This window comes from Malaclemys terrapin, chromosome 16 (genome assembly GCF_027887155.1).
Source record: "Malaclemys terrapin pileata isolate rMalTer1 chromosome 16, rMalTer1.hap1, whole genome shotgun sequence".
NCBI lineage: Eukaryota > Metazoa > Chordata > Testudines > Emydidae > Malaclemys > Malaclemys terrapin.
The window spans coordinates 20,113,167-20,131,473 of NC_071520.1; the positions used below are offsets into that span (position 1 = coordinate 20,113,167).

The following is an 18,307-nucleotide window of genomic DNA, read 5'->3' on the forward strand; positions in this document are numbered from 1 at the left end:
AACATATGGAGTTCATGTGATGAGGTTTTCCCTTTGGTGCACACAGCTCACTTAGGTTTTATTAGCCACTGTTATTCATAATTGTCACCTAGGTTTTAAGAGTCAGAAGCAAGACTACACACGTCCTTCAATTTATTCTTACCTGGTAGCTGCTCCTCACAACTGCAAAAAGTAAAGTAATTTTAGGGAAGGAAAAAGCCTAACGTAACCACCTTTGAGTAACCCAGGGATCAAAGCAGCAACCAGTAGCCCATTGGACATTAAAGCCCCCAAAACAAAGAGGTTGAATGGCAACTAAAATTAATCGTCACCTTCTAGAAGTGACTACCAATCTCCTTATTATAGTCAGTTTTGGATGCAAAGCAAGCAAGTCATGATAGCAAGCAAATGAGTTTAATTAGCAGCCTAACCTAATTGCATAGAGTGCTCCACTTTTGTGCTGCCATGGTCTGCACGTACGAGTGGCGATACAAGTAGGTGCATGTTCTATAAACCGCTGCTGGAAGCTTAACGTTCAAATGGGGGGGGGGGGTGTCTGTATACACGTGCGCGGTTCTGAGTCACGGACGCATAGCTCAGTGGTTTACCCTCTAGAGCAGGGTTTCTCAGCCCATGGGTCGTGACCCAAAACTGGGTCACCAGAACGTGTCAAAGGGTTGTGTGGAAGGCCCGGGGGGGAAAGGGAAGGGAAGGGGCATGGCTGGGCCAAATCTGAGTGGCGCTGCAACCCCATACACCAGGCTGCAATGCCTGGTGCAAGGATCTGAGCCGAGCCCAGCCAGCCCTGTGGAACTGGAACCACAGGAGCTGCCAGGATGGTGTATATTATGCATCATGGGTAAGAAATATTTAGTAAGCCAGATGTTTTTTGTGCTAAAGCTATTTACTAAGTCGCAACAGGCCATCAAGGTTTACAACTGGGTCCACAGAGGTGGAGAACCATTGCTCTAGAGCTCAGGTCAGCTACGCTGAAAAAAGTTAGCTACCATGGGTGCAATTTGCCTACTGATGTAGAAGCGCAAATCCCACTGGCTTTCAGTGGGACTTGTGCTCCTAACTCACCCAGGTTGCTGCAAAAAAATCCCACCCTACAAGTCAAATTTTCAAAATGGGCAGAAGCAGCCATCTGTGCGTACAACACTTTGCAATTGTGCATACAAGCAAAGCCTTGTGCACATAGCTCAGGACACTGCTTGAAACCATGGACTCCTAAATTTTTATGCCACTCCTCACCTCTTGTCTCCCCAACTGCACCCCCATTTCATTGCTACCGATCACAGCTCGTTGTTAGTCTAGTTCAACAATTTTAATGCCATAGTAAATCAACTAAGGTTTGGCTATTTTTAAAGTGCTCCATTATTAAAAGTTCCAATTATATTCAGCAAAAAAGCTGTTAAGTACAAACACATTAATTTGGCACTCATGAAACTGTCCCTGCTCCAGAAAAGGGGTTCCATTTCTGCACACCATCACCTAATGGATGTGAAAGCATCACAACAGAACTAACACCAAGCATGCAAAACTCGGAATTAAAATGCAAGTCTAGGTCCCCTCTGACTCATCTCTACCAAAATTATGTGAAGAGTAAAATGATTCTTCACATTTCTTCAGCTACCAATGCCCTTCCATAGACTAAAATCAACAGTTAAATGTCATTTGCTATCCCATATGAATGGGCTGGAGCACATTAGCATGAGTCCTGAATTCATCATTCATGAGACACTGAAGTTAGCTCCAAGGCAAATGTGAATTTAGCTTTTAGTCCTTCAAGTTCCACAGTGTCCAGTCATCATCTCATTTAAATAAAAAGCCTCCAGTAAAATTATTATTACTATTATTTTAATACCATCTCATAATGTTAACAACAAATGCAGAAGCCACCCTGGATTGGCACTGTTTGTTTAAACGTGACCCAAAAGCCACACAGAAAGAGAGATTAATAAACTGATAAGAACAGGTACTACGCTTGATCTTAGCTCATAGAGAGCCAAGAGACAGCTTTAATCTTTCAGTCAGCCTGCAAGACAAAAACAAAATACTTAAAAAACGACAATAAGTTTTAAGTCCAGCATAGCTCCAGCAAAGCTCCAAGTTAAGCATCCAGGAAACATACTCTCCATTCAGACCCCATTCCAGTCTGTCTTTCAATAGGAGCCTTGAGTTCTTGGGGTTGTTCATTTAAATCATGATCCTGCAAGCTGCTCAGTGGGTCTCTGGACTGGCAGAGCAGCTTGTAGGATCAGGGTCTTAGTCCCTGCATCACAAGTTACTTTCAGCTTAAAGTAAGGAAAGAAGAGGACATACAGCCGCTACCACTAACCTGAAGCTAATTAACACATACAGGTCAAAAACATCTGACTATTGTGCTGTACAACAGTTTCTAAATGTTTGTACTTATCACTCTACACTGTGCAGGCTCGAAATTTCCCCTGGCATTTCAATTGGATGCACACTGTTCTTAACTTCTGTACTGTTGGGTAGTAGTTCCATATGCTGTTAAATACATGGGGTGTTACATCCCAGAGGTGGCTGCATTTTGCCTATGTTTGTTTAAAAAAGGAACACCCAACTTTCTTTGGGATCCTGGAAGATGAAACACTATGCAAAGGCAAGGCATCAGTATAAACAAGTTTGCAATTTTTTTTTCCAGCTGATGAGCAAGATGCCTGTTGCGCCTAAAGCAGCTTGTAGTCATTGGTGGAATTCAAATAAACAGTCTAATTACAATGACCTTATAGATTAAGCAGGGTAACTGCGGACAGCAGCCCATTCCCAATAGTCATTATTGACCTAAATTGCAGAGCATACAAGCAATCCTAGTTGGCTTCCATGGACTTACTATTTGCAAAGCACATGTACATTCACCAATGAAGAAGCACTTGGCAAAGGGAAAAGAAGAGCAATGATAGTATATTTGTTTCATGGGGAAAAGATCAAATCCACACTCTTCACATAACACAAGAACCAGGGGTCACCTAATGAAATTAATTTGCAGCAGGTTTAAAACAAACATAAGGAAGTACTTCTTCACACAATGCACAGTCAACCTGTGGAACTCACTGCCAGGGGATGTTGTGAAGGCCAAAACTATAACTGGATTCAAAAACGAATTAGATAACTTCATGGAGGATAGGTCCATCAATGGCTATTAGCCAAGATGGTCAGGGATGCAAAACCACACTCTGGGTTCCAGATGCTGGGACTGGACGACAGGGGATGGATCACTTGATGATTGCCCTGTTCTGTTCCTTCCTCTGAAATGTCTGGTGTTGGCTACTGTTGGAAGACAGGTACTGGACTAGATGGACCATTGGTGTGACCTGGTATGGTCATTCTTATGTTCTTATCTTTCACAAATTCCAACTACTCTAACAAATAAAAATTCAAAACGTTTCCTTTGAAACATAAAGGATGTCCTCTCCTTTGGTCTACTTACTGTGCAGGTAATCAGCCAGGTCACCACCATTGCAGTACTGGAAATAGAAGAGAACAACAAAAGTTTAAGTTAGCATTGGGCAGGGTGGCAAAGATTTAACAAACAGAGGAAGCAAATTAAGTAAGATGGGAACTCTGGGTACGTCTTCACTACCCGCCAGATCGGCGGGTAATCATCAATCTATCAGGGATCGATTTATCGCGTCTCATTTAGACGCGATAAATCGATCCCCGAACGCGCTCCCCATTGACTCCGGAACTCCACCAGAGCGAGAGGCGGAAGTGGAGTCAACGGGGGAGCCGTGGCCGTCGATCCCGCGCCGTGAGGACCCAAGGTACATCAATCTAAGATATGTCGACTTCAGCTACGTAATTCTCGTAGCTGAAGTTGCGTACCTTAGATCGATGCCCCTCCACCTCCCACCCCCAGTGTAGACCAGCCCTCCATAATGATGTTTACATCATGGGATCAGGAAAGGAACCGGGAGTGTCTACGAATAAGTATTCAAAGCTCACTCAATTATGCTCCCCTGCTAGTATGGAAACATCCAATGAGAGCTCAGTTTGAAGAGAACATAAGAGTATATATAAGGTTTGGCAGCTCTACAACTATAACGTGTTGTAGTTCTTTCCATGAAATTGCTCATTAGTGAATAGTAGGTAGTAACATATATTCCCCTTCAAGATAAAAAGTCTTCCAGGTCAAGCCTGCGCTAAACAGGCATTCCAGCAATAGAGAGATTAAAAACAGCCTAGTGCTTGAGCTCTGTTGTGCTTGAACTTCGTGTGACAGTGCACCCCATAAGGCTTCATGGAAATATGCTTATGAATGTATATATGACATAACTGGAATATGTTTTATGCTACATATGCCATGTAACATATCTCTGCAAAGGTTATGATCTACTGAATCTATTCATCCTATTTGTACGCATGTGTCATGGTTGTATTCGAAGTTATGAATATTGGCTGTGTACTTGCTTGATTTCTAAGTAGCCTTAGTAAAGCATTTGGTCAGCTTCTCGAGAAAGGAATGTGCAAATTAGTGCCCAATCAAGAAACACTTAAAGGACAATGAATCTTGGAAGGCTCCAATCCACATAAGAAGTCTACCTGAGGACGTTCAGGGTAGCACGTAAACAATGTCTGATGCCTGTAAAAACTGAGTCATGCATGCACATGCGACTTGTCCACGTGACTCCAAAACTCCATCTTGGAGCTGGACTTTGAATAGGAGAGAGGAGGGGGTCTCCACCCCCAAGAGAAAGTCTATTTAGACCCCTGGAAGACCCCTCCATTTTGTCTTCGGCTGGCTAAAGAGATAGCCTCTCCACCCCCCAAAGATACCTGAAAGAAACTGGAACAAAGGACAGTAACTACTGGGGGTGTGAGTGATTGCTGGACCCAGACTAGAAGGAGACTTGTCTGTAAAAAGAAGCTTTTTATTTTATTTTGCTTGGTAATTCACTTTGTTCTGTCTGCTATTACTTGGAACCACTTAAATCCTACTTTCTGTATTTAATAAAATCACTTTTTACTTATTAATTAACCCAGAGTATGTATTAATACCTGGGGGAGGGGAGCAAACAGCTGTGCATCTCTCTCTATCGGTGTTATAGAGAGCGAACAATTTATGAGTTTACCCTGTATAAACGTATACAGGGTAAAACGGATTTATTTAGGGTTTGGACCCCACTGGGAGTTGGGCATCTGAGTGTTAAAGATAGGTACACTTCTTAAGCTGCTTTCAGTTAAGTCTGCAGCCTTGGGGCACGTGGTTCAGACCCTGGGTCTGTGTTGGAGCAGACTGGCGTGTCTGGCTCAACAAGACAGAGTGCTGCATCCCAAGCTGGCAGGGAAAGCAGAGGCAGAAGTAGTCTTGGCACATCAGTTGGCAGCCCCAAGGGGGTTTCTGTGATCCAACCCGTCACATTTAGTGCGCTTCACATACCCCCTTCAGCCTCACGGACGTGCACCTGCAAATTCGATAGCAAGAGGAGCTCCAACTAGACCATGAAACAGGAAAGCCCTATCCAAATAAAAGGTCTATCCGCTTTGTCAGTGTATCAGAATAACTCACCTCCATAACCAAGTAGACAGAGTTCGCCAGTTCCTGGGGAAAAGGAAAAAAAACAAAAGAAGATTTAAGCATTTGAAGATCAGAAAAGTTAAAGCCATTGTGCACCTGAAAGAAAAAAGTAAGTTAGTAGTTTTGGGGGGTAAAACCTCATCTCATTATCCCCAAACCGGGGATGGGAAACTATCATATATCTTCCTTGCAATGGGCATTATGAGGATTAATTCATGAAGATGATGTGGGATGATGAAAATTCTATGTAAGCGCCAAGTACTTCACACAGAGTTGAGCAAGTTATCCATTTCTGAGAGCCTATCCCTTCTTCTGACTTTGGTCTTGGTACTCCTTTAGGGCTCCCAGGTATTACCAGCAGCTATTTCCATACAAGGAGCACCTATGTGAGGGAAGGGGAAGGAAACGTGCACTTAGCTCAGAATTGGAGGTGGTGCTGAGACACAGAATTGGGATCTGCATTTCAACCCCCCCAGCTCAGGTGTGTTTGGAGGGAAAGTCTTGGTTTTGCCCACTGTGGAGGTTGAGGGCAGAACACAAATGTTGATCTAAACTCCTATCCAGTTCAAAGTGTTCAAATCTTGGGCTTTTGGTTGGAGACAGTTCTAATTAAAATTTATCTTAAAGGAGTTGGTTGGTGGAAAAAAAGATCAAGGAATCCAGGAGCTCCTGAAGAATCAGTTCCTGAACTACTAGCTAAGATGCAGGTAAGGTTCTGGGACACATTTCATTCTAACATTAACATAAGAACATACAAATGGCCATACTGGGTCAGACCAAAGGTCCATCCAGCCCAGTATCCTGTCTTCTGACAGTGACCAATGCCAGGTGCCCCAGAGGGAGTGAACCTAACAGGTAATAATCAAGTGATCTCTCTCCTGCCATCCAGCACCACCCTCTGACAAACAGGCTAGGGACACCATTCCTTTCCCATCCTGGCTAATTTCCCATCCTGGATAACATGACTCAGTAATCAAGGACATACAGAAAACCAACACTTCCCAGACTGCTGATGGCGTTTGGCCTTTCCTCTGAGGCCTCACAATGTAAGCAAGGCACCAGGGAATCCTGGTTCACACAGATTGCAAGTTCAAATTGAAATCTTGGTTTAGCAGTGTAGCTTTTTTGCCTTAGTTCTAAATAAACATGAACATAGAGCAATATTTAAAGACACCAACACATTAAAACGCTTGATGTCAGCATGTGGCTTTGGTTCTCTCCAAATGCGGAACTTTGTGAGAGCCAAGTCAGGCATCAAATCCCAAATGGACAGCTGTTCTTCTAGAGTTTGTTATGTGCACTGCCTTGGAATGCTCTCTCCCGCCTTAAAAATGCCTTCTTCATTGGTCCCCCGTCTTGGCTTTGTACACTGCATACAAGTATGCGGCCCTATGGAACAGGGTTAAGAATGGAGAAGGCTATTTAGAAGAATACATTGAAGGGAGCAGCTATTACACAGTAATTCAGTGCTAGCAGCTTTTTACTCCTAACTACATGGAATTATCATGAGAAAGTAGGGTTATTCTCAACCTCCTTGCCCCAGCAAAAGCCAGACAGGCATTATGAAGGAAGTAACAGATTCAGTAGAACCATGATAATAGTAACTACACTACTATTTTCTATCAGAGTCGGGCAACCTAGACTGAATCAAAGATACAAGCTCTTCCAAATTCCTGGAGGAGTTCAAATCCTGCTCAGGCCTCTATGGAACCAGCAATGTGGTCTTCAAAAATGGGACAATGATCAAGGTAGATGTGACATTCATTCTTTAACAATGGCCCTAGTTTTTCCTCGTCACTCCTGTGTCTCCTTTAACATATGATTATTGAGGTACTGCCTCTAGACCCCAATCAGAGTTCCACTGTGCTAGAAACTGTACAAACAAATAAAACACAGACTGTCCCTGCCCCTGAGAACTCTCAGTCTAGGACTATGACAAGACACAGCACAGGGTGGGGACAGGACAAGCTAACTAACTATGAGAGTATTTGCAAAACTCAGTAGTCAGTGGCATTCAATTGCTAAAAACATGCCTATTTTAAGCTCTGGGCACCTGTACAAGAACACACCCAAAAATGTTATTAATTTAAGGGTAACATTGTTCAGAACTGCCTAATTTAGGGGCGTCAGTCCCACTGACTTTCAATTAGCCTTAGGCACCAAAGTCACTTCTGAAAGTTACCTTAAATAATCATCAACCAGAGGCTCTTCTGCGCCCTCAAAGCCTCAGGGTCCCCATCTCTAGTCTATTTACAGACTCCTTAAATGGGTCTTGCTAGTATCTCTTAAATCAAGCGGAGGACATATCTGTCCACATCCTAAAAGCCACTCTCAGCTCAAGTAAGAACAGGCACTGAAAACAACCACTTATCGACCCGGAAGTGCTTTGACATCTGGGGCAGGGCAAGGAACTGAGCCCCTCTACCTTGTCCCAGGCCAATGCCTTAGCTACCAAATCATTCAGCATCTGCTATACTGTTCCCCTCTCTCTGCAGGGCTTCCACTTCAAAAGGCATCAATCTTCACCCCTCCCCCCGCCCCCAAATGTGAGCTTTAAAAGCAGCTCCAGCCCCTCCCCATTGCTCCTTTCATCCTTGCCTACTCAAAGGACTCTGCAGTCTGTCAAGTCTGTGTCATAACAGCTCCTTCTGTCAAGGCCTCGCCCACCTCTTGTAGTTCCGGTTCAGAGGTGTAGTGGAAATGACATTTAGAGTTTCAAGGGTTGCAAGCAAGAGTTAAATATATTTTTGTTGACCTTTAACTACCTGGAGTGCATAGAAGCCAAGAAACAGACGCATGCAAAGTAAGCGGCCTTCCCCCAACAATGCATTAAGAGGGGATGCAAATGATCAGCAGCCTGGTAGTGTGTGTTCCAAAGGCTCCCCAGGTTCAAAGTGCTCCCCAGACCCAAGGGCTGGCAGTTTGCGGCTTTCACAGCTGTTCCAGTTACCAGGCTAAGCTGAATTTTAAAAGGTCTCTTGTGTTCGGCCCATGAGCAATTTACTGTGATATTTTTAAGAGCGTCTTTGTTGCATTTCTGTGTAGGACAAGAACTGCATGAGACAGGGCTTGGATTCCAACCCCTGCATTTAAAAGAAGTGCACGCTTCGACCCAACCTGCTTTCACATTCTATTCAAAACCGTCTGTGCTTCCAGCACTGACTGGGAGTCAGAAGGTCTGGGGATTATTCCCAGATGTAACACAAGCTTCCTGAATAGCCAGAGACAAGTCACTCAGCACCCAATTTTCAGAAATGCTGAACACCCAGCAACAGTCATGAACTTCAGCTGGAACCGTGAGAGATCAGAACATCTGAAAAAAAAGAATCAAGGCCCTTTAACCTCTTTGTGACTTAATCTCTCTGCCTGTAAAACAACGCTGCTTACTTAACTAGCAAGGGTGTTGGGAGGATTAATTCTTTACCAGTGTAGCACACCAAGATCCTCTGATGGAGGCATATTCTAGTTTATGCAAGTTAAGCACCATACATGCTTGCAAAACCCTCTTATAATTGATGAGACAGGAGCTAGTATGGATGGGACAGATCTGTCAGGTTATTGTATAGTTTGGTCTTCCACCTTTGTAATTTGTTTTGAAGTCAGTGGAAATGTAACAGAAAGGGATTTGGTTCGGTAGTTGGTGTGTATACACAACACTTAAATACAGCTCAGATGCTATATAAGTGCCTGGATAGATATGAGAAAGACTCCAATCAACCTGCCTAGCAACAGAGTGTGACCTTTATGCTTCAGGTTTCACCATTCCAGCCTAGGACGCAGAAGAAGCAAAGAAATACCTGAAAGTCACTCGTCAGACAGCAAGCTTCTCGCTGCTCTAATTAAGAGATACAGTGTCCCTCCTCCAGCGACAGCATTGTCAGTGTGTTTCCAACCTCGTTAGGAAGCAGTAGGACACTTCTGCTGTAGATCAGGTTTGAGGCAAATTCATGCCAAGATTGTGCGCAGTTATCCATCATTTCTGATGGAAAGTGAAATTGTCTCCCCTCGTTCCCATTTTTTTAAAAAGCTACAGATTCATAATCCAAAATATGCTGTGTGTGTGTTACTCTTCCATTTATGATGCATAGCTCCCAGCTCCTCTGTAGTAGGGCTGCGTCTGGGGTCAGGGAACAAACTGAATGGGGCTTGGGGCAGGGCTGCATTTGAAATGTAGTTATCTAGAGGGGGTTTGCAAGTACACACTGGGAGGCTTTCCTTACTTTTAGCCACCTTAGAGAGCATTATTTACGTCAGGCAGGTGTGGGGTATCATGCTGAAGATCCCCAACGCCAAACTTCAGTCATACAGTTTGCTTGGGGAAAGCTCACTGGGATTGGAATACATTGAGTAGTTTAACAAGACTCTTAATATTCTCCCCTTGAAAACTCATTTACGAAAGTCCAGAACCGAAACCGGTTTCCTTTCACTTGTGATCCCTCCAGTGCAGGTGGGTTTTGTTCATTAAGAAACAAAAGAAAGAAAAATATGGCAGACCAGACCTTGGGCCTCCCAACCGCTTTGGGCCCTTTGAGGCAAACTGAAGTGCCCAGAACATTCACTTGCACGTTAATCCCGAGAATACTATTCCAGGTCATTAGTCCATTGCAGAGCTGATGTATAAAAGCCATTGAGGTTCTACTTAGGGCCCCTGGCTCGTGTTTGCCAGTTTCTGTAGCAGCCGCTAATTTTGCCACTAGTTGAGGGAAAAAATACATGGAGACAGCACCTTCACTTCTGTCCTCTTCTCAGGCAACAGCAGCCCACTGACTGCAATCCACTTACATGCAATACGCGTCCAGGTGTAGTGTCAGAGGGACACCACCAAAGGCGTTCAGCAGGACTATGAATCACCCTGGATTGTTGCCCAATTTGTAGTTCTGCCATTAGAGACTCTAGCAGTGAAGTTTCTCTTTAATTGGGTGTTAAAAATAAGGAAAGGGGAGGGAAATAGTTACTGACAATCTATTGTCTGCAAACCAACACACATGCACTGGGAGAAATAAACCAATAGTGAAGGAAATATGATTTTAATTAAGCTGTGCAGCAGAAGTTGCTGTAGACCAGCACTGTGCTGGAATCCTTGAAGTAATGTCCTACAGTTGTGGAAACTATCAAGGATGGTTCAATTTGTTACAACATCTAAGGCCTAACAATATTGTGACCCTTTACATTCCCCTTCCAGACAGACTGGAAGGTGGCATATCAGAAGTGAAGCAGACATACCAAAATTAGTTTTTCCTGACTTAGTTTGTCATCCTCATTCCACTGCTTTAAAAAAACCCATCAAGGATGTTTGCTCTCACAATGCCATCATTCTCCTGTCTCTATCCTAGGGCCTGGCCTACAGCCAAATTTAACAAAATGGTTAGGAGACAAAAGGTAGAGGGGTCATTTTTCTTACAACTATGACAACCCCATTCAATAATGCACTATTTCCACTGGTCTGTATGGGACTGGTGATAACAGGAGACCAGAAAAAATAGATAGCCCACCTTTCCTTTCATAGAAAGACCTTAGTAAGTTTGAACAGAGTAGAAAAGAAATACAAAGCAGCAGCATGGACAAGGAAGTTCACACGCTCAGTGCCTTTGTGTAAATGGCTTTTTAAGCCTGTATTAAAACTTTGCCATCAGGAATTTAAAACATTTGACAGCTACAAAATCCAGATCTTGAAAGTCACCAGGGATTGCTGTATGGGGCCTATTGTTAAAATTCCCTCATTCCCAGACACAAACTAGAAGTCAAGGGAGAGAAAAATCTGCCATTAATGGGTCTCAGCACTGACCTGAACAGACTCCTGTGGGAAGTGAGGGGGTAGGTCAGACTGATGCCGAGCACATCCTTGGTCTCTTCTCAGAGATGCCCAGCATGATGGCCGGCATCTTGGTTCACACAGCAGGGACAGAACTCAGGACCTCCAGAGCTAATAGCAGGAGATGCTTCAGTTTGAGCTAGACAGCCAAGGCATCCCTGCTGGTGGCTGGAGCCTTAACAGACTCGCATCCTCGGTGAATCAGGCACAAAGTGGAGACCAGAAACACACTCACCAGTGGCCCATCGTGAGGATGGTTTGACAATGTGGACAACAGTCAACTCAGATGTGCACAGACTCTAAATCATTCCATGGAGACCACCAAAATAGTAACAGCTTACAGAACTCTACACCAGTCTGGCCCAGACCGGTAGGGGTCTCATAACCGACCCCACTATATAAAATTCACACCTGAATGTTGTCACTAAATGTGGACTACAAAGGCCTTCACGTTCAAAACAACCTTATGATATGATTCCATTGTAAACTAACTTCACGCTACAAAACAACAAAGCCTCTAGGCAAGACATTTATGTAGGCTGGTGGAGATGACCTAGAAGACGTCAGCTTCCAGAGCTGTCAATCAGGTACCTCACAAAAGCATTAAGCACCTGATCCAACTTCCACTGAAGTCAATGAGTCCCTTTCCATCGGGGCCTATATTTACAGAGATAGTCTATTCAGGATGCAGTCAGTAACAAATGGAGACAACCTATCCTGGAGATTACCCGAACCACCCACCTCTGCCTAGAAAAGATCACACAGCCAGAACAGCTACGATTACTGTACATAACCAAATGTTCAACAAAGCAGTTCCCATAGACTAGGCCTAGAAATCGATGAATGACAAAGCACTGTCCACACCAAAAACCTTCTAGCTAATAAAACAGTCACTGAGAGGTTGTCACTTTATTGGCCATGAAGTATAGTTTTTGGAAACTTTTCCTATTGATACAGTTTCTCTTACAGGACAAATACAGTTCCATAGTCACCCCAGAGGGCTGAAGGTAGCCTTGCTAACAGGAATACTTCCGCTCATGTGTGGAAAGGAATCTTATGGAGATGGATCATGCAGCCAACACCCCATCAGCTCCAACAGACAAACCCAGATGCAAAGGACCTCCTGGCTTGGGAGCTTTTCCTCTGGCGGCGAAGGCTCCTGCCTCTTACAACAGAGGCAGAATGCGCTGCTTACCCTGGCCTCCCAAGCTACCTGGAGACAGCTGCTGAGTAAAGATAGCCAGGGATATATAGGCCATCTGTTATGAATGAGATTCATATGCGGGCCCACTGACTGCACCAACAAAAGGAGAAGACTACAATATAGTTCAGAGCCCAGCCTGAGGGTTACTAAATGGGTGTGGGGAAAGATAACGTTCGATACAAGCTGAACTTAAAAACAAAAAACCACCACCTAATGTTACCTGCCACCCTACCCACCACCCACCCCCGGCTCTCTGTAGGGGCCCTGTGGATGGGCCCTGCACCACACCGCACCCTTTTTTTTTTGTTGGTGTAATCAGTGGACTCTGGTGCCCTGGCTGCCTCTGGAACACGGTGGGTATGTCTACATTGCAAATAAACACCCATGGCTGGCCTGTGTCAGCCTGTGAAAGTGCCGTGCAGATGCAATGGGGGCAGGGTCACAGAGTCAGGCTCCAGCCCGAGCGTCTACACTGCAGTATTACAGCCCTGCAGCCCCACGAGCCCAAGTCACCTGACATGGGCCAGCCGCAGGGGGTTAACTGTAGCGCAGACAAACCCATAGTCTTTTCATCTCTCTCATTCCACTCAGCAGCTGGCTCAGTGTCAGAAAGATCGTGGGAGTGGATTCTAGATCATCTGTGGATAGAGAAAGGAACCCCCACTTAGCAGGTCCTGTCCCTTTGCTGCCTGAAAAGCCTGAAGCTAGTATGTAGGTCCCTGTTGCCAGCTGGATGGATTTGGGTGATGGAACCTGGCAACAGCACCTGCTACAACCTTAGACAGGAGGGAATGTCTCTAAATGGTTAAACCTCGCTCCTCCCACCTTCTGAGCTCAGACTGAATAGACTACCCTCTACAAAGAGGAGGGAAGGTTGGTATTATGGAAGGATTGCTCTGTCCTGATGCAAGCATTTGGACTGAAGCAAGATAAGAGACAATAGCCACGTTGATCTGAATAGCAGGAGCACTTATCAATAACCGCCTTTCTCTAAGTAGCTGTAAAATAAACACAGCTGGAAAACATTCACATGTCTTTTGGCCTAACATGCGGCAACACCATGGAGAGTGTCCCCAATGCTGTCCCCATGCTATCCCGTTGGTCCACATGGCTCCCACCCACACCTGGTTCCTACCACGCACCTCCTTCATTTCCCTGGCAGTAAAGAATTGAGGACTATTTTTAGACAAGCTATTGGGAAGGCAAACATTCATTTGGATGCAAAACAAACAAACGTGGGTGGGGGGGGTGACAAAGCGGAGAAATCACCAAGTTAATGTTAACTGGTTTACAAGAATGTAACATTCTCTCTGCACAGATATATGGTAACACGGCTGTGCCACTGCACCCACAGACAGCTTTAAAGACATATCAACAGGGGCAAGTTTCAGGAAGGACCTTTGTGACCCAGGCTCTGCAGCTGGAGTGGACCAGCAATGCACCACCAAGCATGCAGCAGGCAGTATGGCTGCCACCTGCTTCTGGCAGAAGTCCTACACTGGGAGGAGGAGGAGACACACCCATATCACCTCATATACTCCAGGAAGCAAAAGAGCTTATGTGGGGGGTTGAAAGCAGAGAGTAGCTGGGAGTCACATAACAGACTCCACTCGCCATCCTGGAGCGCATTTTCCAGTGTTTTGATGGATCCAGGCCCAGCATACTCCAAATTAGCCCTAATTAAGACCTACACTAGCCAACTAGAAAAGCCTTCGCCCGACCAAGGTACAAGAGTTCGGATCCAAACTTCAGGGGTATCCAGATCCAGAGCTTTGGTTTGCAAAAGAATCAGGGCATTAAACCAAATACCTCAGTGCCAGATCATATTGGGTTGTGAGAGACCTGCAACCACACACAAAGAGGGGTTGTGCTTCTGTAACCCACACACCTTCTGGGTGTGGTGTTCCGTCCCATCGAGTGGCACCAAGACCACTTAGAGAAAATTAAAATGAGTCTGTTCTATAGCCTTAGCTAAGAGGCTTTTAGCTCATGCGGTAGAGGCTCATGCACTAAGCGCCAGAGGTCCTAGGTTCGATCCCACCCGCCGACGACCAGGATCTGTCCGCAGTACACTTCCATGCTGACTCTTGGCCACACTTTGCCCGCACGTTCCCGTCTCCCTCAGTGACAGCAGGACCCAGAACACTTCTTAGCGGAAGGAAGGTCCTGAAGCATGGAGGTAATCAGAAAAAGGAACAGTGCCACCTCCACTTGCCCCTGCAGATCTCAGGGAACCCATGTAGATGGGCTTCTGTGGGATCAGCAGGAGTATAAAGCAGTGGTGTCCCTTCCACACACCATGTACCGTCTGCTTGCGAAATCGATGGGACAATGTGACCCGAAGTCAATAGGAAAAACAATTCTCAAGTTTCTAAGTGGATTTCATGAAGAGAAGGAAAGTGCTCCACGTATAAATAACTCCCTAGGCAGCTCTCCTCAGTATCTGGTTGCATGTTGGTTGAAAACCCCTCAAGATAAATAGCGTAATGTCCATTTAATTATTATTCAGAAGATGACATAATAACCAGCTTAGCCAAATGAAAGCAACACCATTCTGGTTTCCTGGTGGCCCCCAACCAGATGAAACCTCCGTTCACCTAAAGGATACCATCCATCATCTTCTGACCGACACAAGTCTTCCAAAATGTAGCCATCCCTTCAAACAAGAGTCTCGCCTTCTCCAGGCCCTAGTAGCCTGTAAGGGTATATCTAACCTGCAATGCAAGCCCAGAGTTAGTAGAACTCGAGTTAGCAGACCCGGGATTTGTTAACGTAGGGCTTGAGCGTCTACACTCATTTGCAACCGCAGTTTAGGAATTGTTGAACCCTGGGTCCCAACCAGGGCCTCCAGCATCTACACTGCACCATGCAGACCTGAGTCCAACCACCCACTAGCACCCTCCCAATATGTGGCCACTCTAGTCCTTTGTTGGTAGTGCAGCGTGGGAAAACTTGACTGTCCACCAAACTTGATTGTCCAGAGGACAAAGAAAACTGGCATGTGGGATACTTTCGATGGACTCCCACAGCACAAGTCCAGTGGTGCTGTGTCTACACTGCAAAGCAATAGGGCTTGAACCCTGGGTCCCGGCTGGACTCAGGCTCAGACCCTTTTCCTCCAGGGTGTCTGGGGTCCGAGCTGTGGGTTACAGCAATTTGTGTTTAGATGGAAGGGGGATTAGGCCTGAGCCTGAGTTTGAACCCAGGGGTCACATTGCGCTGTAGATCTTGAAGAGACACTTAGCCCCTGGCCTGACAGAAGTTTTAAGCAGTACTTCTAACAAATTCCTGAGATTTCAAGCCCTGGGTAAACCTTGTTCAGTGATTGAAGACTTCATGTCAGTCACTCAAAAAGAGCCCCAAACATTAAAACAAGACTCTCCCTCAGAACAAGCCTGGGCCTTTATGGAACAAGCGCCTAAAGCAACCACTGGAAGCTGCATCGGAGACACTTCTATGACACAAACCACAGGAACAAAACAAACAAAAAAACAAAAAAAAACCCGTGTAATGTGTCGCAGCAAGAACCCACAGACAAAGTGGCAAACTTTGACAGGATGCCGCAGTCCTGCCGAGATGTAGATGACATTAAGTTACTGCTTACAGGAGAAAACGCGGGTCCGAGTGTGTTCAAGACTCCCACTTCCTGGGACAGTGGCTTTTTATAGGAGCTACGTTTCATCATGTCAGGGGCTTGCTGAGATGCCAACTATACCAGTTGGTGCCCTCAGCTGGCCGGTTATTAGAGTGGCACTAATGTCCGAGAGCATGTGATATGATCATTGCAGCTGCTGTGAAAGGGCAGGAAGTTTGGCTAAGGAAAAAGTAGGAGCACCCTGAACCAGCTGGGACTTTCCAATGCTCTGATATTAGGGTGGGAAAGGGAGCTGTCTGTTAGCTAATACAAACAGATGTTACTTAATATGGTGCATTCAATATTTGTAAAAAGAAATCTGTCCCGTTCAAACCAAGCAATGTGTAGATTGAAATCCCTGCGTTAGAGCAAAATTTTCAAAACAGTGAGGCTAAAAACCAGAAAATCTAATTTGCTTTTCTCTATTTATTCCGTATTTCCTTTCTGGATATCACTCAGGTTATAGAGATCGAGCCCACTCCTCTCCACCTGGAGCAGTGATTCACGCTGGGGCAACGTGTGTGAAATGCTACCAAGTCAGGCTGGTACTATTTGGCACTGGCGTAAGTGTCTAGGCAAGGCACAGGGCACTGGGTAATCAGGTGGTGAGACTACACTTGTCAGTTTCTCCTTCTGGTTCTCCTGCACTAGCACAATACTGAATCCTTGCCATTGCAAACATCCTGGAGGTATATTTAAATCCAAACAAAGAGCTGTTTTCCTCGAAGGTTTGGTTTTAGATCTCATAAGCACAGTTCTGTTAATAGGTTCTGTAAAAAAATTTTTTGACTTAAATGGCAAATCTTAAACCTTGGGCCTAAACTAATTTAATCTAATCAATCATAGACGTTTGGGGAAGATTTTCAAAGGCACTACTGGGAGTAATTTGCCCAACTCCTACTGAACTGTCAATGAGAATTGGTTGACTAACTGACCTTTGTAAATTTCCCTTTTTATGCCTATTTACTACATCCCTAGTTTTCAAATGTCTGTTTCTGGAAATCAAATGGATTTCATGTCATTGCAAAATACAGATTATAACAGAGAAACAAGATTCTCCCTTAGAACAAGTCTGGGCCTTGTAGACGAGAAAACGGACAGTCAGAAGCCAGAGAGAAGCAGAGCCTTAAACGTCCAGCAGTTTAACAGCAAGGAAGGGGAGAGAAGAAATAACTTGTCTCAATGTTCCTTTGCTGTCTGCTGCTGTGTTACAAGATACATCATGTGCCGACTAGATTTTCACAGGAAAACACATTCGGACCAGCCTGAAAAAGCCTCCAGTCAGTACGATTCCCCACTTGCTGGTGACGTGTACGTTAAGAAGGGATTAGAGACTCTGCAAATTGGCGCTACATCTTTTTGTCTCTGCGGACATGCTGCTTCACCTCTCAGTACCTGCAATGTGATTTCTCATCTCACCAGCAGCCCCCACTTGCCACCATCTGGGAATACAAAGATGGACTGGAACGGGCAGGAAGGTTTTCCTTTCTTGTAGATGTAAGATGCTTTGCTAAATAGGATCTATAATGGCTTTAAATTCAGCGTCTTTCATTCCATACAAGTGATATTTAATGTCTAATTGATTACTAAGATGCTAGCTCATGTAATGTAATTCCTCCTGTTGTCCTAAGGCTAAATTTCTTTTCTTTACAATGCAGCTAGATGCTCAAACTGTCCAGACACAACATTTCAAGCATGAGTGGCTTAGAGGATAATGCATGGACTGGGATTCAGGAGACCTGGGTTCTTTTTCCAGCTCTACCACTAGCACTCTGTGACTCAGTTTCTCCCATCTGTAAAATAAGGATAATGGTTGTGACCTGCTTGGTTAATTTGTGAGCTGGACACTTGATTCACTGGCCAAATCTCCTCAGAAGCCCCAAACAAAAATAAACGAGACACCAAATCTGTCTCTACCCAGCCTTTTTACAGGGTCCCACTTCTCCCTTCTCCAGGGAGTAACAAGCACTTTGTTCTCCATAGGCCACATCTTCCTTTTCCAAACCCTTCCTCTTGGGTGTAAGGATTTTACCCCACCACCATTAGGTGACACCATAGATGAGCCGGTAGGGTGGGGGTCGGGGGTCTTCTCTCCCCTCTTCTCTCCATCCCTGGGACTCTAATACCATATAG

The 18,307-nt window shown here is 45.0% G+C and overlaps 1 protein-coding gene across 2 annotated transcripts in view; it reads right to left on the reverse strand.

Moving 5' to 3' along the window:
• ULK1 (unc-51 like autophagy activating kinase 1) overlaps positions 1–18,307 on the reverse strand; it is a 101,097-nt gene that overhangs the window by 75,194 nt on the left and 7,596 nt on the right. For both annotated transcript variants that reach the window (XM_054006583.1, XM_054006584.1), the window contains exons 4-5: positions 5,516–5,548; positions 3,437–3,473 (exon numbers count right to left, since the gene is read on the reverse strand). In XM_054006583.1, coding sequence (XP_053862558.1) covers positions 3,437–3,473; positions 5,516–5,548 — 70 coding nt within the window. The remainder of the gene's footprint in view (positions 1–3,436; positions 3,474–5,515; positions 5,549–18,307) is intronic.